The sequence below is a fragment of the Sarcophilus harrisii genome, chromosome 3, assembly GCF_902635505.1.
Source record: "Sarcophilus harrisii chromosome 3, mSarHar1.11, whole genome shotgun sequence".
In the NCBI taxonomy this organism is placed as follows: Eukaryota; Metazoa; Chordata; class Mammalia; order Dasyuromorphia; family Dasyuridae; genus Sarcophilus; species Sarcophilus harrisii.
Genome location: NC_045428.1, coordinates 82,633,397 through 82,661,063, shown reverse-complemented (window position 1 = coordinate 82,661,063; position 27,667 = coordinate 82,633,397). Strand labels below are relative to the sequence as shown.

The 27,667-nt window shown below is 34.2% G+C and overlaps 1 protein-coding gene across 2 annotated transcripts in view; it reads left to right on the top strand.

Moving 5' to 3' along the window:
• The window catches only part of CASP8 (caspase 8), a 46,177-nt gene extending 18,839 nt beyond the window's left edge, over positions 1-27,338 (top strand). For both annotated transcript variants that reach the window (XM_031958346.1, XM_031958347.1), the window contains exons 3-9: positions 14,689-14,794; positions 15,782-15,917; positions 16,021-16,062; positions 17,844-17,896; positions 23,821-23,962; positions 26,067-26,568; positions 27,135-27,338. In XM_031958346.1, coding sequence (XP_031814206.1) covers positions 14,689-14,794; positions 15,782-15,917; positions 16,021-16,062; positions 17,844-17,896; positions 23,821-23,962; positions 26,067-26,568; positions 27,135-27,270 — 1,117 coding nt within the window. In that variant the 3' untranslated portion in view covers positions 27,271-27,338. The remainder of the gene's footprint in view (positions 1-14,688; positions 14,795-15,781; positions 15,918-16,020; positions 16,063-17,843; positions 17,897-23,820; positions 23,963-26,066; positions 26,569-27,134) is intronic.
• Positions 27,339-27,667: the final 329 nt, after the last annotated feature.

Sequence of the window (27,667 nt, the reverse complement as noted above, 5' to 3'; positions counted from 1 at the left end):
TTTTTAAAAAAATTCAATTGTATTTTACTTTCAGTTCTGAATTTTCTCCTTCCCTCTTTCTCTTTACCCACTTGAAAAAGTAAGAAAAAAAAACTGGATACAAATATGTATAATTAAGCGAAACAAATTCCTACATTTTTCATGTTTTTAAAAAAGACTTTTGAATCTATCAGCTCTCTGTAAGTAGTTAACATATTTCATCAACAGTCCTTTGGAACTTTAATTGGTTTTATTATGTTGATCAGTATTCCAAAGCTCTTCATTTCACAATTAGAAATATAATGCTTAGGAGAATGATCCCGATCTCAGATCAAGCAAAAGCAAAAATAGATCTAATTAAAAGAGATAAGGAAGAAAAGTATATCTTGCTAAAGGGTACCATAGATAATGAAGCAATATTAATATTAAACATGTATGCACCAAGTGGTATAGCATCTAAATTCCTAAAAGAATTTGCAAGAAGAAATAGACAGCAAAACTATACTAGTGGGGGATCTGAACCTTGCTATCTCAGAACCAGATAAACTGAACCACAAAATAAATAAGAAAGAAGTTAAAAAGGTAAATAGAATTTTAGAAAAGTTAGATAAGATAGATCTTTGGAGAAAATTGAATGGAAGCAGAGAGGAGTATACTTTTTTCTCTACCTTTACAAAAAAAAATATGACCATATATTAGGGCATGAAAACCTCAAAATCAAATGCAGAACATAAAAAAATAGTAAATGCATCTTTTTCAGATCCTGATGCAATAAGAAGCAATAAAGAGCCAGGGAAAAATAGGATTAGGGAAAATTGATTGGAAACGAATAATCTGATCCTAAAGAATGAGTGAATAAAACAACAAATCATAGGTACAATCAATAATTTCATCCAAGAGAATGACAAATGAGACAACATATCAAAATTTGTGGGATGCAGCTAAAGCAGTCCTTAGAGGAAGTTTTATATCTCTAGATACTTATATAAAATAGAGAAATAGAAGATCAACAAATTTTACATGCAACTAAAAAAGCTAAAAAAAAAAAAAAAAACAAATACAAAACCTCCAAGTAAATACCAAATTTGAAATTCTGAAAATAAAAGGGGAGATTAATAAAATTGAAAGTAAAAAAAAAAAACTATTGAACTAACAAACAAAACTAAGAGCTGGTTTTGTGGAGGGGAAAAGCAACAAAATAAACAAACCTTTAGGTAATTTGATCAGAAAAAGGAAAGAAGAAAATAAAATTGTTAGTATCAAAAATGAAGAGGATGAACTTTCCATCAATGAAGAGGAAATTGGAGCAATAATTAGGAGCTATTTTGCCCAACTGTATGCTAATAAATATGACAATCTAAGTGAAATAGGTGAATATTTACAAAAATATAGATTTTCCAGATTAACAGAGGAGGAAGCAAATTACTTAAATAGTCCCATTTTAGAAAAAGAAATTGAACAAGCTATTAATCAATTCCCTAAGAAAAAATCTGCAGGGCCAGATGGATTTACATGTGTATTCTACCAAACAATCAAAGAACAATCAATTTCAATATTTTGCAAACTCTTTGGAAAAATACAGAAAGAAGGAATCCTACAAAATTCTTTTCATGACACAGACATAGTGCTGATATCTAAACCAGGTAGGGTCAAAACAGAGAAAGAAAATTATAGACCAATTTTCCTAATGGATATTGATGAAAAAATCTTAAATAAAATATTAGCAAAGAGATTATAGCAAATTTTTCCCGGGATAATACATCATGACTAAGTAGGATTTATAGCAGGAATGCAGGGCTGGTTCAATATTAGGAAAACCATTAGCATAATTGACTATATCAATAATCAAACTAACAAAAATCATATGATTATCTCAATAGATGCAGAAAAAGCATTTGACAAAATCTAATACCCATTCTTATTAAAAACACTAGAGAGCATAGGAATAAATGAAGTTTTCCTTAAAATGATGAATAGCAACTATTTAAAGCCACCAACAAGCATCAGATGTAATGAGGATAAACTAGAACCAATCCCAATAAGATCAGGAGCTGAAACAAGATTCCCCACTATCACCTTTACTATTCAATATTGTATTAGAAATGTTAGCTTTGGCAATTAGAGAAGAAAAAGAGATTAAAAAGGAATTAGAGTAAGTAATGAGGAAATCAAATTATCACTCTTTGCAGATGATATGATAGTATATTTAGAGAATTCTAGAGAATTAACTAAAAAACTACTAGAAGCAATTCACAACTTTAACAGAGTTGCAGAATACAAAATAAATCCACAGAAATCATTAGCATTTTTACCAACAAAGTCCACTAGCAAGAGATACAAAGAGAAATTCCATTAAAATAACTACACGTAATATAAAATATTTGGGAGTCTATCTGCCAAGGCAAAGTCAAAAAATATATGAACACAATTACAAAACACTTTCCACACAAATAAAGTCAGGTCTAATCTCTTGGGAAAATATCAAGTACTCACAGGTAGGCCAAGCTAATATAATAAAAATGACAATACTACCTAAATTAATCTACTTATTTAGTGCCATAATTGGCACTAACTCCCAAGAAATTACTACACAGAGCTAGAAAAAAACAATAACAAAATTCATCTGGAAGAAGAAAAAGTCAAGAATTTCAAGGGAATTAATGAAACAAAATGCAAATGAAGGTGGCCTACCTATATCAGACCTAAAACTATATTATAAAACAGTGATCCTCAAAATACTGGCTAAGAAATAGAGTAAGGCGATCAGTGGAATAGGTTAGTTTCACAGGACAAAATAGTCAATGACTATAGTAATCTAGTGTGTGACAAACCAAAAGACCCCAGTTTTGGGGATAAGAACTCACTATTTGACAAAAATACTGGGAAAATTGGAAATTTGTATGGCAGAAACTAGACACTGACCCACCCTTAACATCATATACCAAGATAAGATTGAAATGGGGTGGTGATTTAGACACAAAGAGATATTATAAGCAAATTAGAAGAACAAAGGATTGTTTACTTCTCAGATTTGTGGAGAAGGAAGGAATTTATGGCCAAAGAAGAACTTGAGTACATTATTGAATGCAAAATGAATAATTCTGATTATATTAAGTTAAAAATTTTTTGTAAAAACAAAACCAACATAGACAAAATTATAAGGAAGGCAATAAACTGGGAAAATATTTTTATACTCAAGGGTTATGATAAAGGTCTCATTTCTAAAATATATAGAGAATTGACTCAAATTTATAAGAATCAAATCATTCTTCAAAGTATATGAACAGGTAATTTTCAAATGAAGAAATTAAAACCATTTCTAGTCATATGAAAAGGTGCTCTAAATTATTATTGATCAGAGAATGAAAATTAAGACAACTTTGAGGTACCACTCACACCTCTTAGATTTGCTAAGATGACAGGAAAAGATAATAATGAATGTTGGAGGAGATGTGGGGAAAACTGGGACACTAATATATTCTTGGTGGAGTTATGAACTGCTTCAACCATTTTGGAGAGCAATTTGGAACTATGCACAAAGGTCTATCAAAATGTGCAATCCCTTTGATCCAGAAATGATTTTACTGGGCTTGTATCCTAAAGAGATATAAAGGAGGGAAAGAGACCCAAATGTGCAAAAATGTTTGTAGCAGCCTTTTTTTTATAGTGGTAAGAAACTGGAAATTGAGCCCATCAATTGGAGAATGGTTGAATAAATTATGGTATATGAATGTTATGGAATATTATTGTTCTATAAGAAACAATCGGCAGGATAACTTCAGAGAGGCCTAGAGAGATTTACATGAACTGATGCTAAGTGAAATGAGCAGAACCAGGAGATCATTATACATGGCAATAGCAAGATTATACGATGATGAGTTCTGATGGACATGGCTCTCATCAACAATGAAGTGATTCAGATCAGTTCTACTGGTCTTGTGATGAAACAAGCCATTTGCACACAGAGAGAGGACAGTGGGAACTGAATGTTGACCACAGTATAGTATTTTTACTCTTTTTTGTTGTTTTTTGCTTGCATTTTGTTTTTTTCCCTCCTTTTTTTTTTCCTTTTGGAGTTGATTTTTCTTGTGCAGCATGATATTTGTGGAAATATGTATAGAGGAATTGCATTTTTAACATATATTGGATTACTTGTGGACTGGGGGAAGGAAAGGAAGGGAAAAAATTAGAACATAGATTTTGTAGGGGTGAATATCGAAAATTATCCATATATATATATTGAAAATAAAAAGCTATAATTCAAAACAAAACAAAACAAAACAAAAATTCTATAAAAGTTGGGGAAAAAAAGGAATACAATGCTTGAAATCCATATTCCCCTAGGAGAAGTGCGACATTGACAAATTTATGCCAAAGTATATTTAGTTGTGATACTTATTCTTGGTAGATTTGAATTTGCAAATTACATTTGATAGAAGCAAGATAGTTTCTCTTAAAGATTGTGATTACAATTACATTAACTGGAACCAGGTGTGACAAATAGTTTGGCTTTTCACTTTAGGCATTTCTTTATAGAATAGTTATGCAAAAGGCAGTATAAGGTAATGCACAGAAAACTGATACTTAAGGCACTTTATATCCAAGCCTCAAGTACCTCTCAGTTTAACTTAAAGCAGCTGTTCTGTGTGTTTGTAGAGGAAAGTTCCCACCATGATCCTGTAAGGTAGGTGTTATTATTATCCTTTTTAAAAATTTATTAATAGCTAAAGAAAGTGAAGTTAAGTGGCTGGCCCAAGGTCACACATATTAATAAATACCTCAGACAATTTGAATTCAAGTCTTTCTGACTCTAACTCTAAAGTTTTATCTAATAATCAGCTAATTTTTCTTTTGTTAATTTGTTTGCTGTTTCATTAGGTGGACAGATATTTTAAACTGATTTTTTTTCACTGTTAATTCCATCTTTTAAGTATGATTTGTTGTGCCCTTCTTTACTTCTTTTGACCTTTTAAATTCAATTTCTTCTAAATACCATGACTACAAATTTTAATTTTTTGGTGATAGCTAAAGCATAGCAAATTTCTCCTCCTCCTCCTCCTCCTCTTCCTCCTCCTCCTCCTCCTCCCCCTCTTCCTTCTCTTCCTCCTCTTCCTTCTGCTCCTCTTGTTTCTCCTCCTCCTCTTCCTCCTCATCCTCCTCCTCTTTCTCCTCTTCCTTTTCCTCCTCTTCTTCCTCTTTCTCCTTTTCCTCCTCTTCTTCCTCCTTCTTCTCTTCCTCCTCTTCCTCCTCATCCTCCTCCTCTTTCTCCTCTTCCTTTTCCTCCTCTTCTTCCTCTTTCTCCTTTTCCTCCTCTTCTTCCTCCTCCTTCTCTTCCTCCTCTTCTTCCTCTTCCTCCTTTTCCTCCTCCTCTTCCTCCCTTCTCTTCCTCCTCTTCTTCCTCTTCCTCCTTTTCCTCCTCCTCTTCCTCCTCTTTTTCCTTTTTTTCTCCTCCTCTTCTTTCTCCTCCTCCTCCTCCTTTTCCTCTTCTTTTTCCTTCTCTTTCTCCTCCTCTTGTTCCTCCTCCTCCTCTTCCTCCTTCTACTCCTTCTTCTTATCGATTTTGCTGGATAGTTGGTTCTAGCTCCTTTGCCTTACAGAATATTATATTTCAAGCCCTCCAAACCTTTAATGTAGAAGCTGTTAAAATGGATAATCCTGACTGTGACTCCTCAATCAATATTTGACTTGTTTTTTTCTAGCAGCTTGCAGTATTTTCTCCTTGACCATATAATTCTGGCACTTAGATATAATATTACTTAAAGTGGTGGGATATCTTTAAAAATTTTTTTATTAAAGCTTTTTATTTTCACAATATGTGCACAGATAATTTTTCAACATTAATCACTACATAACCTTGTGTTCCAAATTTTCCCCTCCTTCTCCCCACCTCCTCTCCTAAATGGCAAATAATCCCATATGTTATACATGTTAAAATATATGTCAAATCCAATATATGTAAACATATTTATACAATTCTCTTGCTGCATAAGAAAGATCAGATCAAAAAGGAAAGAAAATTAATAAGAAAACAAAATGCAAATGAATAATGAAAAGAGTGAGAATGTTATGTTACCTTCCATACTCAGTTCCCCCAGTCCTCTCTCTGGGTGTAAAAGGCTCTATTCATCATGAGATATTGAAACTAGCCCCAGTCATCTCATTATTGGAAAGAGTCACTCCCATTAGAATTGATAATAGTATAATCTTGTTGTTGCTATGTACAATGATCTCCTGATTATGCTCATTTCACTTAGCACCAGTTCATGTAAGTCTCTCCAGTCCTCTCTAAAATCATCCTGCCAATCATTTCTTATAGAACAATAATATTCCATAATATTCATATACTATAACTTATTCAGCCATTCTCCAACTGATGGGCATCCACTCAGTTTCCAGTTTCTTGGGTGGGATCTCTTTTAGAAGATGATTGATGGATTCTTTCTTCCTTCCTTTCTTTTTTAATGTTATATACAATAGATAAAATTTTTCCAGTTACATGTAAAATAATTTTTTTACATTTATTTTTAAAATTTTGAGTTCCAATTTTTCTTCTTTTCTTCTTCCACAACCCCTTCTATTGAAAAAGTATGTGAAGGTATGCAAAACATTTCCATAAAAGTCATGTTTCAAAAGAAACATAGATCTTCAATCTCTTCCCCCCCCACACACAAAAAATTAAGAAAAATAAAGTTTCAAAAAAGTATGATTCAATCTGTATTCAGACACAAGCACTTCTTTCCCTAAGCATGGCTAAATTTTTTTAACATAAGTGATGGATTCTTTCAATGACTATGACTCTCTGGTTCTAGGATATCAGGGCAATTTTCTTAAATGATTTCTTGAAAGATGCTATTTAGTCTCTTTAGATCATAGATTTTAGGTAGTTCAATGATTCTTAAATCTCTCTCCTGGATGTTTTCCAGATTAGTTGTTTTTCCAATGAATTAGTTTTCATTTTCTTCTATTTTTTCACTTTTTACTCTGCTTTTTTACATTTCATGAAGTCTTTATTTCCATTTGTCCAATGTTAGTTTTTTGTTGTCCCCTACCATCCTAATTTTTAATATGTGTTCTTGTTAACTTTTATATCTCCTTTTCCATTTGGCTAATTGAACTTTTTTATTATTATAGCTTTTTATTTACAAGATATATGCATGCGGCATAAATATAGGGATTGGGAATTCAATGTAATGGTTTTTAGTCATCTCCCAGAGTTCTTTCTCTGGGCATAGCTGGTTCAGTTCATTACTGCTCCACTGGAAATGATTTGGTTGATCTCCTTGCTGAGGATGGCCAGGTCCATCAGAACTGGTCATCATATAGTATTGTTGTTGAAGTATATAATGATCTCCTGGTCCTGCTCATTTCACTCAGCATCAGTTCATGTAAATCTCTCCAGGCCTTTCTGAAATCATCCTGCTGGTCATTTCTTACAGAACAATAATATTCCATAGCATTCATACGCCACAATTTATTCAACTATTCTCCAATTGATAGACATACACTCAGTTTCCAGTTTCTGCCTACTACAAAAAGGGCTTCCACAAACATTTTTGCACATATAGGTTCCTTTCTCTTCTTTAATATCTCTTTGGGATATAAGCCCAGTAGTAACACTGCTGGATCAAAAGTTATGCATAGTTTGATAACTTTTTGAGCATAGTTCCAAATCACTCTCCAGAATAGCTGGATGTAGTCACAATTCTACCAACAATGTATTAGTGTCCCAGTTTTCCCACATCCCCTCCAACATTCAGCATTATCTTTTCATGTCATCCTAACCAATCTGACAGGTGTGTAGTGGTATCTCAGAGTTGTCTTAATTTGCATTTCTCTGATTAATGATGACTTGGAGCATCTTTTCATATGGCTAGAAATAGTTTCAATTTCTTCATCTGAAAATTGTCTGTTCATATCCTTTGATCATTTATCAATTGGAGAATGGCTTGATTTCTTATAAATTAGAGTCAGTTCTTTATATATTTTGGAAATGAGGTCTTAATCAGAATCTTTGACTGTAAAAATGTTTTCCCAGTTTATTGTTTCCCTTCTAATCTTGTCTGCATTAGTTTTGTTTGTGCAAAAGCTTTTCAATTTGATATAATCAAAATTTTCTATTTTGTGATTAATAATGATCTCTAGTTCTTCTTTGGTCATAAATTCCTTCCTTCTCCACAGGTCTGAGAGGTAAACTATTCTATGTTCTTCTAATTTATTTATAATCTCATTTTTTATGCCTAGATCATGAACCCATTTTGACCTTATCTTGGTGTATGGCGTTAAGTATAAGTCAATGCCTAGTTTCTGCCATACTAATTTCCAATTTCCCCAGCAGTTTTTGTCAAACAGTGAATTCTTATCCCCAAAGCTGGGATCTTTGGATTTGTCAAACACTAGATTATTAAAGTTTTTGACTATTTTGTCCTTTGAACCTAACCTATTCCACTGATCAACTAGTCTATTTCTTAGGCCAGTACCAAATGGTTTTGGTGACTGTTGCTTTATAATATAGTTTTAGATCTGGTATAGCTAGACTAACTTTATTTTATTTTATTTTTTCATTAGTTCCCTTGAAAGTCTTGATCTTTCCTTCTTCCATATGAATTTTGTTGTTATTTTTCCTAGGTCATTAAAATAGTTTTTTGGGAGTCTGATTGGTATAGCACTAAATAAATAGATTGGTTTAGGTAGTATTGTCAACTTTATTATTTTTGCTTGACCTATCCAAGAGCACTTAATAGTTTTTTCAATTGGTTAGATCTGACTTTATTTGTGTGGACAGTGTTTTGTAGTTTTGCTCATATAGTTCCTGACTTTCCCTTGGCAGATAGATCCCCAAATATTTTATACTATCGACAATTAATTTAAATCAATTTTCTCTTTATATCTCTTGCTGTTGGGTTTTGTTAGTGATCTATAAAGATGCTGATGATTTATGTGGATTTATTTCGTATTCTGCAACTTTGTTAAAGTTTTAGATTATTTCTAATAGTTTTTTAGTTGATACTCTGGGGCTCTCTAAGTATATCATCATATCATCTGCAAAGAGTGATAATTTGATTTCTTCATTACCTACTCTAATTCCTTTAATCTATTTTTCTTCTCTCATTGACAAAGACAGCATTTCTAATATAATATTGAATAGTAAACGTGATAGTGGGCAACCTTGTTTCACCCCTGATCTTATTGGGAATGATTCCAGTTTATCCCCATTACATATGATGCTTGATTATTCTAAATAGATGTTACTGATTATATTAAGGAAAAGTCAATTTATTCCTGTACTCTCTAGTGTTTTTAATAGGAATAGATGTTGGATTTTATCAAATGGTTTTTCTGCATCTATTGAGATAATCATATGGTTTTTGTTAATTTGGTTGTTGATGAAGTCAATTAAGCTAATAGTTTTTCTAATATTAAACCAGCCCTGCATTCCTGATATAAATCCTACTTGGTCATGGTGTATTATTCTGGGGATGATTTTCTGTAATCTCTTTGCTAATATTTTATTTAAGATTTTTTCATCAGTATTCATTAGAGAGATTGGTCTATAATTTTGTTTCTCTGTTTTCATCCTATGTGGTTTAGGTATCAGTACCATGTCTGTGTTATAAAAGGAATTACGTAGGAATCCTTCATTTCCTATTTTTAAAAATAGTTTATATAGTATTGGAGTTAATTGTTTTTTAATGTTTGGTAGAATTTATATCTAAATCCATCTGGTCCTGGGGATTTTTTCTTAGGGAGTTGATTAATAGCTTGTTCTATTTCTTTTTCTAAAATGTGACTATTTAAGCAATTTACTTCTTCCTCTGTTAATCTGGGTAGTCTATATTTTTGAAGGTAGCATCCATTTCACTAAGATTATCAAAATTATTGGAATAAAGTTGAGCAAAGTAACTCCTAATTATTGTTGTAATTTCCTCTTCATTGGTGGAGAGTTCTCCCTTTTCATTTTTAAGACTAACAATTTGATTTTCCTCTTTCCTTTTTCTAATCAGATTTACCAAAGGTTTTGTCTATTTTGTTGGGTTTTTGTTCCCATAAAACCAACTCTTAGTTTTATTTATTAATTTAATAGTTTTTTTACTTTTAATTTTATCATTTTTTCTTTTTAATTTTAGAATTTCAAGTTTTGTATTTGATTGGGGTTTTTTTTTTTGGTCTTTTTCTAGCTTTTTAAGTTGCAAGCCCAATTCATTGATCTTCTCTTTCTCTATTTTATTCAAGTAAGCCTCTAAGGATATAAAATTTCCCCTTATTACCGCTTTGGCTGCATCCCACAAATTTTGGTATGTTGTCTCATTGTTGTCATTCTCTTGGGTGAAATTATTAATTGTATCTATGATTTGCTGTTTCGCCCAAGAATAATTATTCTTTAGGATGAGATTATTTAGTTTCCAATTACTTTTTGGTCTATTTATCCCTAGCCTTTTGTTGAGTGTAGTTTTTATTGCATCATGATCTGAAAAGAATTCATTTACTATTTCTGCCTTTCTTCATTTGATTTTGAGGTCTTTATGTCCTAATATATGGTCAATTTTTATATATATTTCATGAACTGCTGAGAAGAAAGTGTACTCCTTTCTGCTTCCATTCAGTTTTCTCCAAAGATCTATCTTTTCCTCTCCTAAATTTTAATGAGGTGAGAGAAGTTTCTCTGTAAACCAAATATGTCAATTATTTTCTCTTTGAGCCAAATCTGATGAGAGGAAGATTCACACAATGTTCCTCCCCCTCCCTAAATTTCCTCAGATATGATAGTTTTCCTTTGCTTCTTCATGAGATGTAGTTTTCCTCTTTTTATCTCCCTCTTTCCCTTTTTCTGATACTATCCCCTTTCCATTTCTACTTCCCTTTTTATATTATATTAGTAAAATAAAATTATACATGCACTGTTTATGTGTGTCCATAATATAAATAAAGTTCTCAAGAGTTCTTTTTACCTTTTTCTGCTTCTCTTGAGTCGTATAGAACACCAGAAGTTTTTCTGCCCTGGGAAGTACAGCCATGCTGTGAAAAAGTTCTGTTGCCCCAGGCAGAACCCCCCTGCTGTGCAGATTTGTGGCTGCCCTGGGCAGAGGCTCCCACCCCTACCCACCCATGTAGATTTGTGTCTGCCCTGGGCAGAGCCCATCCCTCAAGATTTGTGACTGTTCCAGGCAGAGCCCTTCTGCTGTGCAGATTTGTGGCTACCCCAGGGCTGCAGAATGGGGCTGCACATTTTTATGTGCTGTGGTCTTTATTGAGTCATTTCTGGTGGTGGGTGGATGTAGCCAGATCCTGTTAAATTCTGGCGTTTTTTTTTTTGTTTGTTTGTTTGTTTGTTTTTGTTTTTGTTTTTGGAGTACACTCTACCTTTGGCCTTTTTGTAACTTCTCTGCTGATCTACTGCTTTGCAATAAAGCAAAAACTCTACCTTTGGTAAAGTCCTCCCTGCAAAATCTCCTGCAGAGACCGCCTCTGCCCCCGTCCACTCAGTGTGCTACCCTCTCTGTTCTGCCTCCCTGCCTGCACTGGCCTGCTCCCACTGATCAGGACAAATCTTTTCTGGAGATCTTCCAGATTATCTTTGGCTGGTAATTTGTTGTACTCCCAATATATTCGTGAATTTTACCAGTGAAGCACTATTTCTGAGGCTGAATTTGGTAATTAGTAGTGAGGGTAGGAGAGGAGCTTAGGATGCCATGTGTGTCTTCGCTGCTATCTTGGCTCCTCCCTGGCTAATTCTACTTTTAAAGGTATTGTTTTCTTCAATGGATTTTTTTTTTAATTTGACCAATTGTACTTTTTTAAGAAATTGATTTTTTTCAGTCAATTTTTGTCTTTTTTTCCCCAAGCTACCTTGTATACTTCTCATTTCTTTTCCCAATTTTTCTTCTCCCTCTCATATTTGACTTTTAAAATTCTTTTTCAGCTGTTTCAAGAAGGCTCTTTTGGCTCAAGACCAATTTATATCTCCCTTTGAGGTTTTGCTGAACAAAATTAAAACTTTTGTTGATTTCCTATTTGTAAGCTCCTTAAATCAACATAAAGAAATGAGGGAACTGACTTATTTAGTTTTTTCCCCCAAGGCAACAAACAACTTGTACAAGAGCACAAGTTCTATAATTATAGAGCATGGATTCAAATTTTGATTCTACTACTTATTTCCCATCCCCCCTTGGGGGAAAAAACTAAATTCCCTCCCCTAGACAGCAAGTAATCCAATATAGGTTAAACACATTTCCACATTTATCTTGCTACACAAGAAAAATGAGATCTAAGGGGGAAAAAACGAGATAGAAAAAAACCAAGCAAACAATAGCAAAAAAGGTGAAAATACTATGATCCACAGTCAGTCCCCATAATTCACTTTCTGAATACAGATGGTTCTCTCCATCGCAAGTCTATTGGAACTGCCTTGTATAATGACCTCATTATTGAAAAGAGCCCCATCCATCAGAGTTGATTATCTTGCTGTTGCTATGTATGATGTTCTCTTGGTTCTATTCATTTCACTCAGCATCAGTTCGTGTAGGTCTCTCCAGGCCTCTCTGAAATCATCCTGATGATCATTTCTTATAGAACAATAATATTCCATAATATTCATATACCATGACTTATTCAGCCATTCTCCACCTGATAGGCATCCACTCAGTTTCCAGTTCCTTGCCAACACAAGAAAGGCTGCTACAAACATCCATGCACGTGTGGCTTCTTTCCCCTTTCTTATGATCTCTTTAGGATACAGATGCAGTAGAGACACTGTTGAATCAAAGGGTATGTGCAGTTTGATAGCCCTTTGAGCATAGTAGAACAATATAGTTTGATGACAAATGATTCTACATACTTCATTATGGCCCCTGGGTGCTACACTATATTTGATATTATAATGATGGCAATGATAATGAAAGAGCAATTAAGAAATATGAAATAATGCTCCTCTTTGCCTTCTTAAAGTAGAACAGTGGTCTCCTTGGTATGATTTTTAAGAAAATTCCTCTGTAGTTAATTGTTCATTTAAAGTTGCCACTTTGTGATAAACTTTAGATTTTTAACAAAATAGCATTTATCAGTTTTGGTGTGGTTTCTTCACAATTCATATGACATAATTTACTAAGATTAGGTGTTGATAATAGGAAGACCTAAAGATAACAAAGGCTCTCAAGCCAACAATTGAAAGAAAAAAAATAAAAAAGGGGCATCAAAAGGGGAGACTAAAGGCATTGAAGAAGCTAATTTCCCAGATCACTATCTTGCTTTTTAGCTATCTCTATTTGTTTATCTCAATCTGTTATTTATTTTCATGATTTTTAGCACAATGCCTAATAAACATTAAGTATTTAATACTGTTTCATTTGCTTATGAATAGTCAATCTAATTTGAAGTTCAGTTTCGGTTAGCTTGCTTAAGCATTAAATTTAAAAATCAGATTATAAGTATAGATAGATGAAGAGAATTCTAAGCACAAGGAATTTATTAATTAAGCTCAATCAAGGAACAGGAACGTCTGAATTTAGAGAATAGAGGGGTCTAATCCAATCTAATCCAACAAACATTGATTAAACTGCTGAGTTCTATCTTGTCTATTATTTTGGCCCTCCTGAAAGTTTGGCTCCCCAAATTATATGAAATGTGACTAAGCTTTTAAACAACCCACGAATGTAAGACAACTCTTAATCATAAATCAGTCTTTGTGCTAGGCACTGGGAATACAGAAAATATGAACTAATCTCTAACTTCAGGAAATTTACTGGAAGTTTACTTGCTTCTGATTTACAACTACTTCTTTAAAAAATGGATGGATGATTTTATTTTGTAGGTACTTTTTCTACCAAGGAAGAAGATAGTCTCAGATATACCTAGGGGTGAGGAGTTTCTTAGTGACCAAGGCCAATCTTTTGGTGAAAAAATTGGTCCTGAAATTAGCTGTACTGTTCCTCAAATGACAATCTATTGCTGGTCTCATACTTAATCTGAACTTGAAACTCTTCCAGCTTCATAGGGTCTGTCAGAATTTTTCATGGCCTTAAAAGACCAGGATATAGCCAATATGGGAAATGGGAATTTGTTTTTCTTGACAATCCATATTTGTTCTAGAGTGTTGTTTTTCTATTTTCTTTTTTTTCAAAGATGAGATAAGTGGTATTGGGAAGGTAATGTTTATTAATTGAGAAAAAGTAAAATAAAATAAATTGCAATATTTTAAATGGTCACATGGTCAAGTTTATATCTATATCATGATGCAGTCTAAGACATTTTCATGACACAAATATTGTAGGGATTTATTTCATATGATTTTGCATATTTATTATAAGGATTTTGTTTTTCTTGTCTTTCTTTCCTCCTCCTTCCCCCAATAGCACATGTGGGAGGAGGATAAGGGGATGATGATTAAGGATAGAATAACAAAAAAAAGGTGGGAAAGAAAAGTCATTTAGGCATCATTTTCTAAAATGAACAAAAAGAAAACAGAAGAATGTTTAGAAAGAAGCACAAATAGGACAATGTTGATAGCTATAAATGAATTTATATTCCTAAAAGAATAGCAAGTTATTTACAAAAAGTTATAATATTCTGCACAAACCTGTTTTCAGTTCTGTTGTGTATATGGAAATGACTATTTTATTTGATCTTCATTAAACCCAGATTAAGAAAAGGAAAAAATGAGTAGGAACTCAAAATGTCTCAAGTAAATTTTTTCTAATTTCTAATTTCTATTTTCAGGGTTCTGCTTTTTAATCTGTCACAAGAAGTGGCAAAATTTGAATTGAAATCCTTCAAATTTATATTAAGGAACAAAATCCCCAAGTGCAAACTAGAAGATAATATGGTAAGAGTTGGTATTGCTGTTCTTTGTATACCAGAGTTCTTTCTAGAATGGGTTGGGGTAGAGGGGATTGATTGAAGAGAAAGAAGAGAAGACTTTTTAGGCAAAAGTAACAGCCTGCCACCACCTAATTCTCAGGCAGACTTGGGTGAGATTGGTAGTATTGGGTTATAAGATCTTTACAGCACATTTGAATCTTATCTATGATCAGTAATATAAAAAGGTTTTCTCTAGCAAAAAATGTGTTTCATGTTTGGAGATGATACAAAAAGGGAGATTTTGGCAGAACTGGAACAATTGATTTGTCTTGAATATTTCTCAGTTCTCTGAGTTATATTATCATAGCTTTAGAGCTAGAAGAGCCACAAAAGACCATCATGTCCAACTTGCTCATTTTACAGTTCAGGAGATGCTGAAAGAATTTGAGTGGTTAGTGCATGGTCATATAGCTTGTGTCAGACAGGGATACTCAAACCCATGTTTTTTGACCATATATCCAGGCACATAATATGTTGTCTTTCATTTGGCCTTCATCTTAATTAGAGACTGGGATGAGGCATAGGTTTGGAGAGTTGGCAGTGGACTTGAGAGACAGAGTCAGCAATATCATGAATATATCCAAGTCTGATGCCATAGTTTCTAGATTTTTGTTTCAACTTGGACTTTATTTATTCAATGGAACTGAAATCTCTTAGCTGACTCATAATAGAGATGCTAAGGACTACTTAGAGTCTGAGATGAGTCTTCTCTACCTGTTACTATCTTTACAGAGCAGAACATACCCAGAAAACATGGGGTAGGTTGTCTAAAGATGCTTTAAAACCTTTTACAGCAAAGGATCTTTGGCCAATCTAAATAAGGAGAGGGTATGATTGCTTTAAAAAAAGTGTTCTTAAATTTCACAAAAATGTCAATAACTAAAGAAAAACATTACTTACAATCTAACCTTTTCAACCACTCTTTCCCTGCTTATCCTCACCTTGCCACCAGACCTTAATTGATATTTTCATTGAGATGGAAAAACGAGGAATTTTAGGAGAAGAAAACCTGGGTACCCTGAAGGAAGTTTGTGATGTCATTGATAAGACTCTGGTGAAGAAAATAGAAGACTATGAATCAAGCAGAGGTAGGAAAACTGGTTTCTTATTTGTCAAATTTTGCTCATGAATTGACATCATTATTGTCACAATAGCTTCTAACCAAATATGTTTTTTTTTTTTTTTATCTAGTGGAAAGAAGCATAGAGAGAGTTCCAGTGGAAATCCAATATGGTAATAAATAAAGATAATTTGGGAAGATATATGTATTTTACTTATTTCTATCCATTTTCCCACCTCCTTTCCACTGTTTAATTCAATACAACCAACATTTTTATACCAGTATTGGGGACACAATGATTAAATGAAACAGTCACTGCTGTCAAGTAGTTTGTATTCTATTGTGAGAAACAATGTACAAATACAACATATTTTTTATTACAGCTTTTTATTTACAAAACATATGCATAGGTAATTTTTTAAACATTGACCCTTGCAAAATCTGTTCCAAATCCCCCCCCCAAGATGGCAGGTAGTCCAATGCATGTTAACTATGTTAAAATATATGTTAAATGCAACATATGAAATACAACTTATTTGTAAAGTAATTTCTGAATGAAGTATACAGGCCTAATTCCACTCCAAATATTCATATGAACTATTTGTGTCCAACTAGTGGTAGAGCATTCTGAAGATGTATTTTGTTCTGATTAGCCACAATTGGATACACTGTAATTTGATTCTATCCTCATGATGTCATTTTGGGTCTCTTTGAGAATAAAGGACAGCAACCAACCAATAAGTCTAATATGAGGCATCTTAATAATACTAATTGAATAAAGTTTTTAGATCACAGGAAAGGGTAGGAAAGAGTAGACTATAGATGAGGCTGATAAGGGTAGATAAAAAGGAGGAGGGGATGATGGTTGATCTGGAAAGCTTTTGCTTAGATAGCCTACAGCTCTCAAGCAAAGGGAGTCTCAGGGCACTAAATCATCATAAACTTCACAAAAATCAAGGATAAATCATATCACAAGTCAACAATGAACATTCATTAAGCCTAATATGTGCAGGGCTAATATGTGTTTGGCACCAGGGATACAAAAGCAGAATATGAAATAGTACTTGCCTTTGAGAAGCTTATATTCTGATGGGAGAAAAAAAAGTAGAATAATGTGTATAAATAAATATATGCAGAATAGATTCAAAGAAATTTGGGAGGGCATAAGCAAATTAGATTGGGGATTCAGGAAGGGCATCAGGTAGAAGCTGGTGCTTGAATTGAGTTTTGAAGGAAACAAGAGATTTTCTCTTTTAAAAATAATAGCTTTTTATTTTCAAAATATATGCAAAGATAGTTTTCAATGTTCACCTTTGCAAAATCTTGTAATTCAAATCTTCTTCCCTCCACCCTCTCCCCCAGACAGCAAGTGATCCAATATAGGTTAAACATGTGCAATTCTTCTAAACATATTTCCAAATTTATCATATTGCACAAGAAAAATCGAATCAAAAAGAAAAAAATGAGAAAGAAAAAAGCAAGCAAACAACAACAAGAAAAGCAAAAATACTATGTTGTGATCCATGTTTAGTCCCCATAGTCCTCTCTGGATGCAGATGGCTCTCTCCATCACAAGTCTATTGGAATTAGCCTAAATCACCTCATTGTTGAAAAGAGCCAAGTCCATCATAGTTGATCATCACATAATCCTGTTGTTGCTGTGTAAAATGTTCTCTTGCTTATACTCACTTTACTTAGCATCAGTTCACATAAAAAAACAATATCTTTTAAAAATTCTTATTATCAAGTATGAATCAAGAGATGAATAATTTTCTAGGGTCAATATGGATCTGTAGAAGTGAGTTATTGACCTAAGATAGATCTGGCCTAAAACATTCTTTTTGTAAACTGAATTGTCAGCTTGAAAATTATCCTACATATATCTATAGTATTGCATTTTTCTTTGCTCCTTCTTAAGCTCGTTTAATTTTATTCTTATCTTGCTTGCTTTTAGTTGAAGAAATGATGACTGAGCAGGCAACAACTGGAGATTTTCCAGGAGAAAAGGTATGTTTACATCTCAGACTTCCTGTCTCATTCATCCCCATTCCTTTCTGTATTGTACCCATTATTGTTTTCCATTTTTCAGGTTGTTAAATAAGTAGAGAAATAGAAGGATAAAAAAAAATCTTCTATATATTAAGACCCAAGGCAGAGATGTCGAATAGATAGAGGAAGGACTCTAAACTTCTCCTCTTCTTGCCCATAGAGAGGAAGTGTCTAAGATTAGTTATCAGGGAGAAGTTGTTATTGTTCATTTGTGTCAGTCGTGTCCAACTCTGTGACCTCATTTGTGATTTTCTTGACAAAAATACTGGAATGATTAGGCTTTTTTTTTTTCTCCAGCTCATTTTGCAGATTGGGAAACTGACACAAACTAGGGTAAATTCCTTGTCACACAGCTAGTAAGTATCTGAGGCTAGATTTGAACTCAGATCTTTCCTGACTTCAGATTCAGCACTCTATTCACCATACTATCTAGTTGCCTTTAACAGAGATTAGTGGCAGGGCCCTAAAACAAAGCTTCCCACCTCTCCCCTGGTACCTGACTGTGATAGTTCATCAGATCCTTCAAGGACCCACAAATTTGTATCTTGGTGTGGAAGGATCCAGAATTCTTGATAAGTTAAACAGTTTCTTCATCCTCAATAAGCAGGCAGTAATCGTTTTCTTTTACAAACAAATAAAATCCCAATTATCCCTGTTGGGCATCCAGTCTGAGTCCTGAATTGAGCATGCAAAACCCCCTCTTGACAGGACAAGTAGGACCAATAGGACTACTTCTCCCAGCCCTAGCATTTGACAGAACAAGATCTGAGCTAATGCCATCTGGCTATCTTGGTCAAGAATATCTCCTTGTAAGATGTCCTTGTAAGCATTGTCTCTGAAAAGTTCCTGTGTTGTAAGTAGGGGTATGTGGCAAATGCTTGACACCCAGCTCTCTAGAGGAAAAAAAATGTTCACTTGGCAGACTTTTGAAATTTAATCTGTATTATTCATACTTTTAGTGTCTAGTCAGTCAATAAAACAGGAAATCAAGCCTGGATTTGTAACATTTGTCAATTTCCAAGATATAAAGACTCATGCTGAAAATTTAACAATTGAGAGATTCTTGGAAGATAGAGTAGGAGTAGGTCAGAAAATTCCAATCTCTTCAGATTTTCCCCCCAAACAGGACAAAATTGCACATCAGTGCAAACGTAGAGTGCTTAGAAGCAAATAGGAATTGGGAAGAACAGTGGGACAATTGGACATCTGAAGAAAGATACCAGGACTGAGATTTGGTCACTGTGAAACATAAACACCTCAAAGGAAGCTCTGCTGAAATAGCAAACAGGGAATTCTGGGACTAAGTGGTTTCAGAGGTAACCTTGACCAACCACGGAATTTTCATCTCTTAGGCAGCAAGGAAAATCAGGAGTCTGAGTCAGAGAAGATGGGAGGAAAATCAATTGATAGAGAACACCAATCTAAGGTATGCTGCCAAGAAGTGGCCCTGGCACATACCCAGTAAATGCAAAAGCAGTGGGGCAGGGACAATGCTGGCTACAGATAGGACGATGGAGCCTTCAGTTGTGATTTCCATATCAGAGGGGAGAATGAAAGAAGAACCTGAAGCTATTCCTTCAGATAAAGGAGAAAATATTATGAGCAACAAGAAACTATTCAAATATAATGGAGACACAATTAAAATCACACAAGACCTAACAACAGCTACATTAAAAGACTGCAGGTCTTGGAAAATTATAAATCAGCGAGAAGAACTAATCTTATGGCCAAACCCAGAAGCACCAGCTTCCCAAACCCCAGAACCAGCAATCTGCTACAAAATGAACAGGCGAAGAATTTTCTTTCTTTCTTTATTTATTTGTTTTTTAATTATAGTAACTTTTTGTTGACAGAATCCATGCCAGGGTAATTTTTTTTTACAACATTATCCCTTGCACTCTCTTCTGTTCCGATTTTTCCCTCCTACCCTCCACCCCCTCCCCAAGATGGCAAGCAGATCAGAATTAATTTTCAGAGAATGATACTGAAATTAAAAACAACCTTTGCTATCACAAAGATTAATATCAACTTGTTATTTGCCTAAAAAGAATCCATAGGAGAACATAAAAAAGACTTCAAAAATCAAAGAGAGGTTGAGGAAAAACTTAAAAGATAAGAACAATCCAAGAACAAGATTATATGAAGAAATTCAATCAACTAAAAAAGAAGATTTGGAATCTTTTTAAAAAATTTATATTTATCTATTTATTTATTTATTTATTTTCTGAGATCCAGAATCTTAAGGAAGAAATGATACCTTTAAAACCAGAATTGGGCAAGAGGAAGCCAGTGAATTTATAGGAAACCAAGAAATAAAAAAAAAATATAAAGAATTATTTTTGTTCCCTTTTTGATCTGATTTTTTCTTGTGCAGCAAGATAATTATATAAAGATGTATACATATATTGGATTTAATATATATTTTTAACATGTTTAACATATATTGGAACACAAGATTTTGCAAGAGTCAAGGCTGAAAAATTATCCATGCATATGTTGTGAAAATAAAAGGCTTTAATTTAAAAAAAGAAAAAAAGAGGAAAATTGTTCTGAAGTGTTAGACAAGAGGGGAAAATATAAATACAAAAAAACTCTGATCACTACTTGAAAAAGATCCTATGAGGAAATCCTACAGGAACCTCATAGCTATTCCTTCAGATAAAGGAGAAAATATTATGAGCAACAAGAAACTATTCAAATATAATGGAGACACAATTAAAATCACACAAGACCTAACAACAGCTACATTAAAAGACTGCAGGTCTTGGAAAATTATATATCAGCGAGAAGAACTAATCTTATGGCCAAAAATATCATAACCAATAAAATTAAACATAATCCTGAATGAAAAATTTCTGAGATTGTCATTAGTAATTGGGTAGTTCAAAAGAAAGATTAAGGTAGAGCTGAGTATGATATGATTCTAAAAATTAAAACCGTATAGGAAAAAGTAAAAAAGAGTAATTATGTTATATGAGTGAATGTGGATGGGAGAAGAGGTGTGGTAATTCTGGAATCCTACTCACATTGGGAATGGGTTAAAGAGGGAACAAGACATATATATCTAGAAGGATATAAAAGTCTTCTAAATTTATTGAGAAATAAGAGGAGGAAGGAATAGGATAAGGGGAGTGTAGAAGGGAATGTAGATTAATGAGAAGAGGATAAAGTATATGGGTTAATGGGAAAGGGAGAAAGAGGGAGGGAAAGGGTAGGGGGAGAGGATAAGTGAGGGATTTTGGGGGGTTGGGTTAAGAAAGGGTAAGACAAAGTGGGATAAAAGTAAAGTAGAGAAGTCAGTAGGGATAGGAAATAAGATATATACAAACATAATAATAATGATCAGGAGTAAAATTTATCAGACAAAAAGATAGATGTAGTAATTATTGATCTTGGAAAAAGTTAAAGTTAAAATTGATTCAATCAAAAGAGAAAAATAGGGAAACTACACTATATGTCAGCCATATTAGTTAGTATTATTTTAGAGTATTTACAACTAGATAATATAAGTTTGGAATATAGTTGTGATGTAGATAATGATGAACTGGTACATTTAGAAAAATATGGAAAGATTTGGACCATGAAGGATGATGTTTATAATAAGAAAAACAGAGAACAAACAAGGGTAGTACAGAGTTACACAGATGTATTTGAATGTTATATATGGATATATATGTATGATTATAGCTATCTATGTATATGTATGTGTGTGATATATATATACATATATACACACATATATGTATGTATGGATGTGTATATAATATATAATATATCCCCACTTAATTATAGCCTTCTTGGGGGAGGGATGAAAGGGGAAAAAAAGAATAAAGTAAAAAGTACAGAAAAAAGGGATAAGAAGCAGTGCCACCACTGTGTCTGTATCCCAAAGAGATCATAAAAAAGGGAAACGAACCACACTTACAAAAATATTTATAACGGCTCTTTTTGTGGTGACAAAAAACTGGAAAATGGGTGGATGCCCATCAATTAAGGAATGACTGAATAAGTTATGGTATATGAAAGCAACGGAATATTATTGTTCTAAAAGACATGATGAACAGGTGGATGTCAGAAAATTTTGTGAAGATTATAAATGAATAGATGCTGAATAAAGCAAGCAGAATCAGGAAAATATTATACACAATAATAGCAAGATTGTGTGATGATGAACGATGATAGACTTAACTCTTCAAGCAAGTGATGATCCAAGGCAATTCCAATACTTGGGATGGAAAATGCCATTTATATCTAGAGAGAAAACTATGGAGACAACTGAATGCAGATTGAAGCTTACAACTTTACTAAATTACTTATTTTACTAAAACCTACAATGAAATAAAGATAGATAGCTCTGAAATTTGCTTTCATGAAGTGGAAATTTTTTGTCTCATATTTTGAATCATCTTTTATGTTCTGCTGTGAATGTAGCAATTTGTCCGTTGTTTTTTTTCTTTTTACTATTTGGTATATAAGTTTTAAATAAATTATTTAATTAATTAAATTATCCAATCAAATTAATTAAATTTAACCGAATCAAAATTAATTGATTAATTGAATTAGTTAAAATAAAATAAATAAAATACAGTAAATTAAAATTTAGATAAATTAATAAATTAAATAAATTGTTGTGGCCATTTTAGGAGTTCAAAATATATGAGCCCTTTGATCTCAAGGCGAGATGAATGAGGCAGGAGACTCATAGAGTGAAAAGAGCTCCAGTTTATTATACCATACAGCTTTGTTGATATACATTTTTGCAAGTGTGATCAGCATGTGAACAGTAGACAATCTTCAATCACCATTCAGAGAAGCAGCTCATGGGCACATGGTATCTGCCAATGGGAAGAGAGCTAATCCAACAATCTAGCAATCCACCTACAGGCAAGAGGCCTTGTGAAGGCATCTCTGTTTATGAGCAACTATCTGTGACCCTCAGATGAAATCTTTCCCTTGGTTACAACTCATTGCTCCTTGCTCAACAAGGGCATTTCTGTAACATGGCAGAAAACTTATTGTGCACTAAAGGTCAAGGTGGCCTCGGTATTCCCTCTTGGCAGGGTCCCATACCCTAGCAATAAATAAATCAAATAAGTAAAAAGCAGTTTTTTAAAAGAAGAAAAATTAATAATTGATTCAACTGGTTTTATCACACTCCTGAGAACACATTGAAAGTATCCATTAAAGTTAAGGGAGGTAAGTTCCAGCGATGTAAAACTTTTTGGCAAGTAAGTACACTGTAGACAGAAATCAGCAGTCTTGGTTTCCTCATCTAAAAAAAAGCTGTTTTAACCACATCCCAGGACTGTTTTTCACACTGAGATTATGTATGAGAAGCAGTGCAATGTGATATATAGAAACTGGGCTTTAGAATTAGGAAAATCTCACTTCAAATCTTGTCTTTAAGATTATAGTTTTTAGATGAGTTACTGTTCTTATTCAGTAAAGGAAATATCCCCACAATAATGAAATTGTAGGTCTGGGCCAACAGCCCCTGCTCTCCCCCCAATACCTCACATGTATCATGTATATGGATATGCACAATATTTATATTTAATACATAGCTGAGACCTCTCCAATGCTTAGTGTGTATAAAGCATCATTGTTAGATGCACAAAGGTAGTAATGATGGAGAGGAAACAGAAAGTGAAACGAGTGGTGATGGGGAGCTTTAGAGCAGTATCCATTTTTTGGGGAGGAGTGTGAGATGTGTATTAGAGTGGGTGAGAAAAAAAAAAGACAAATTAGAGGAATAAATAACTTTGGGGGTCATTTAATTCAGTCTCTGTTTTACAAATGAAACTTTTTTTATAAAAAAAAATACTATTTGGGCTGGGGCTCACAGAGTAAGAAATTTGATTTGTGTCTTCATTTTTTTTCAGGTCCAGGACAAAGCATATAAAATGAACAGCAGGCCTCGGGGGTACTGCTTGATCATCAACAATAACGACTTCCAAAGGGCAAGGGAAGAAAAACCTGAGTACAAGAAACTAAATGATAGGAAAGGGACTGACGTAGATGCAGGTACAACAAAATTAGAGACACCTGAAGGCAGGAAGCCTTGCTGGGAAACTTTCAGCATTTAGGGCTGGGAGGACCTCTATAGACTGCTGTCTGCTAAATCCTAATTCTGAATATGTTTTCGTGTGGAAGCTAGCTTCAGCCTCCATCTTATTTAGGCAATGGTGTGGCTGATTAACTGTTGGTCAGGCCAGATGGTCTCTAAAGTCCCTTTCAACTTTAAGTTCTGTCTATGATTGATACAGATTTCAAATTAGAGTAATGAGTTCCAGTTCAAAGCTTATGTAATAGGTATTTTTTCCTAAACTTAAATATTTCTAGCAGAAACTAATTGGAAAAATGTTTCAGAGAAGTTCTGAGATATCAACTAGTTATGATTAAATTCACATATAAACTTTATTGGTTTTTCTGTAACAGATTTGGACCCACTAGTGTGACAGATGTCCTGTTTCTTCTCACCTCTCTGTCTCTACTCTTATCTATCTTCAGACACATAACTAATATGGAGAAACTAGGGTTTTATTTTTGAGCACCAATAATTGGTGGGGAGAGTGAGGGAGAGAAGGTGCTTCTTAACCATGACATATAAAAAGTTTAAGAGACTTAATTTCTTAGTAATTTTTCATTTTTATTATTAATTATGGCTAGTGAATGATTAATTAAAGTATGATCATTTGACCTTTTCTCATAAATCAAAGACTCCTCCTGGAGGCTTCTTGATGATTATATTCCCTTGGAAGAGTAGGTGTTCCCAACAGGTGGCAATCAGTTGGTTAACAAATAATGAGAGAATGAATATTATAATGAGAGGTGGACCTATTCTAATGAGAGGCTGGGAGACTTGACTTTGACTATACTACTCTTACTCTCAGACCATCCCTATATCTTTGGGCAATCTAGATAAAGGATCAATTAGTCGTCTCCCCCTCCCCCTCCCCCACCTACCTCCTCTCCTTTCCCAGCTAAGTCTTAGTAGAACACAATGGGCTGGAATTCATCCAGATCAGATTCTCTTTATAAAGTTTTTTTAGTTGGTTGGGTTAACAATTCCAGTAGGTAAGATGATCTAGATGGAGTACATTTTTCATCAAGATAAGTAATATTCTTCAAAGACTGGCTGTATTAACTTACAGAATTTTATTTTTTGCATGAGAAAAAAGAAAGAAAAACAATCTCAATAATTGGTTATTAATATAAGAGAAATAATTTCATCCTTCATCATGAGACAACTTCAGTACCCTTGTAACTAAGTCATGGGAAAACTGTCCACAGGACAATCTCATGGTGCCCCTCTGCTAGATCTATCTTGGACCATGCTCCTGGCTTTCTTCTCTTTCTGCTAGTCACCCCAGGAAAGATTCTCTGGAGTGAAGGTCACTTCTTGGACAATTTAACTATTTCTTATCCCCCAGTTACCCTGACCTTTGCACTGCCAAAAACCTATCCCCTCAAACCATCCCTCATTCCAAGTTAATTGACTACTTTTCAAGCTCCATGCAATTACTTCTCAGGTTCTTGATTCTTGTCATACTCACTAACCATGGTCCAAGGTTGTGTCCTGGGTCCTCTTCTTTTTCACTCTATAATTTCTTACTTGGTGATCTTATCACCTCCCATGAGTTCAATTATTATCTCTATACATATGAGGATAGCTATTCCTTGTTTCTTTCCTGAACTTTAGTTCCTATTTACTTTAGTCCATTTTGGACATGTTAAATTTAATTTGTACATTGGACATTCAGTTTGAGATTTTTGAAAGTCAGTTGGAGAGGCAATGCTGAGGGTCAGCAGAGAGATTGGGGTAGGGTGGATAGATTTGAAAATCTGTAAAGTTGGGAAGTAACTATATAGGAACTGATGAGCTCCCATAGTAGTAAATAGAGAGAAGTGAAGAGAACCCAGGATAGAATCCTACAATTACAGGACATGATATGGAGAAGGATCCAGAAAAGTAGATTGAAAAGTAGTGGTCAGAGAGGTAGCAGAACCAGGAGAGAGTGGTGACCTGAAAAATAAAAGAGAAGAATATCAAGGAGGAGAGAGTGATTAATAGTGTTAAACACTATTATTTTTGACTCCTCTCTTATTTCATTGTTTCTCTTTTTAGAAGCTCTAAAAAATACCTTCAAAGAGCTTCATTTTGAAATTGTGACTTTACAAGATCGCACAGCAAAACAAATACACCAAGACCTACAGATCTTCCAGAACAAGAACCACAAAGAGAGAGATTGCTTTGTTTGCTGCATCCTGTCCCATGGAGATAAAGGCACCATCTATGGCACTGATGGGCAGGAGGTAGCCATCAGAGATCTGACATCATATTTCTCTAGTTCCAATTGTGTCTCCCTTGCTGGTAAACCCAAAGTATTCTTCATTCAAGCTTGTCAAGGCAGAACAATGCAGGGTGGGCTCACCCTCTACACAGATTCTGAGCAGGAAAGAGAATCTTTGGAAGTGGATACATTGCTTCAGAATGAATGCATTCCAGATGAGGCTGACTTTCTGCTGGGGATGGCAACCGTGGAGAATTATCTCTCTTATCGACATGTAACAGACGGAACCTGGTATATACAGTCCCTTTGCAAGAATCTGAAGGAAGGATGTCCTCGGTAATTATGACTTTTAAAAACCCTTCTTCCTTCTGCTCTTCTTGGCCTGCCCATACCACCCATCTCTAAATACCTGCCCCTCAATCTTGCAATCCCAATATTTGCTCAGGCACTGAGAAAATACTTCACATTCACAATGGAGAATGCTGAGATAGTATAGCAATTTCCTTTCCTCCATGAGTATGTTAATTTTCCATTGTGCTTTATTTTGAACAACTGAGAGTCCTTTATAGGCAGTAACTCTATGATGTCTAATGATGGTCTTTTTCTTCATCACATAGAGATAGTGAGGTTGGAGTCACTCCAAAAACTTAGTAGATTGTTAGAGTATTGTGAAATGTTGTACACGAAAAAAGTTCTAATGTATAATATCCCATCCCACTCTTTCCTAGGGTATCCTCATTGGGGAGAGAAAAAGCAATTTGATCACTAGCTCACATGACTGTAAACCTACTGACTTTACTATACATGTTGAAACCATAGAGTTATGAATAGGAGTTCTTCTCTAGTTTACCATAGTATAAATTCATCATTTGGTTAATTTTTTGTGATGCTTTATTTTTCAGAGGACTGGATATTCTCGACATCCTGACAAAAGTAAATGCTGAAGTGAGCCAAAAAATTGACTCTAAGAACAAAGGGAAACAAATGCCACAACCTAAATATACTCTTAGGAAAAAACTTTCCTTTCCCATTAACTAGAATTGTTGGCACTACTTAAAACTGTATATATCCCAAACCAGAAATAAAATCTATTTATTTGCATTAAAGTTTTCCTTATGCACTTTTATTAAGGGGGTGGGTGGTTCTTGGTACTTTGGATACTCAGATGGAAAAGAATGGAGGATACCCAACTGTTTCTGTAGAGGCCACAGACAGTGGGGGAACTCTGGGCAAGGTATAAGACCCTTCAGCTCAGAGGGAACCTGCTGACAATGTCTGGTTCAGCTCCCCATCTCCCTTAAGGGCTCTCGGCCTTCCTGAGAAGTCAGGGGGCAGTGACAACCTGTGTTGTAGTTGAAGCAGAGTGATACCAAGTGGCAAAGAGTCATCTACACACAATAGCAAGTTGTTTATGTGATCCCACATGTGCAATATA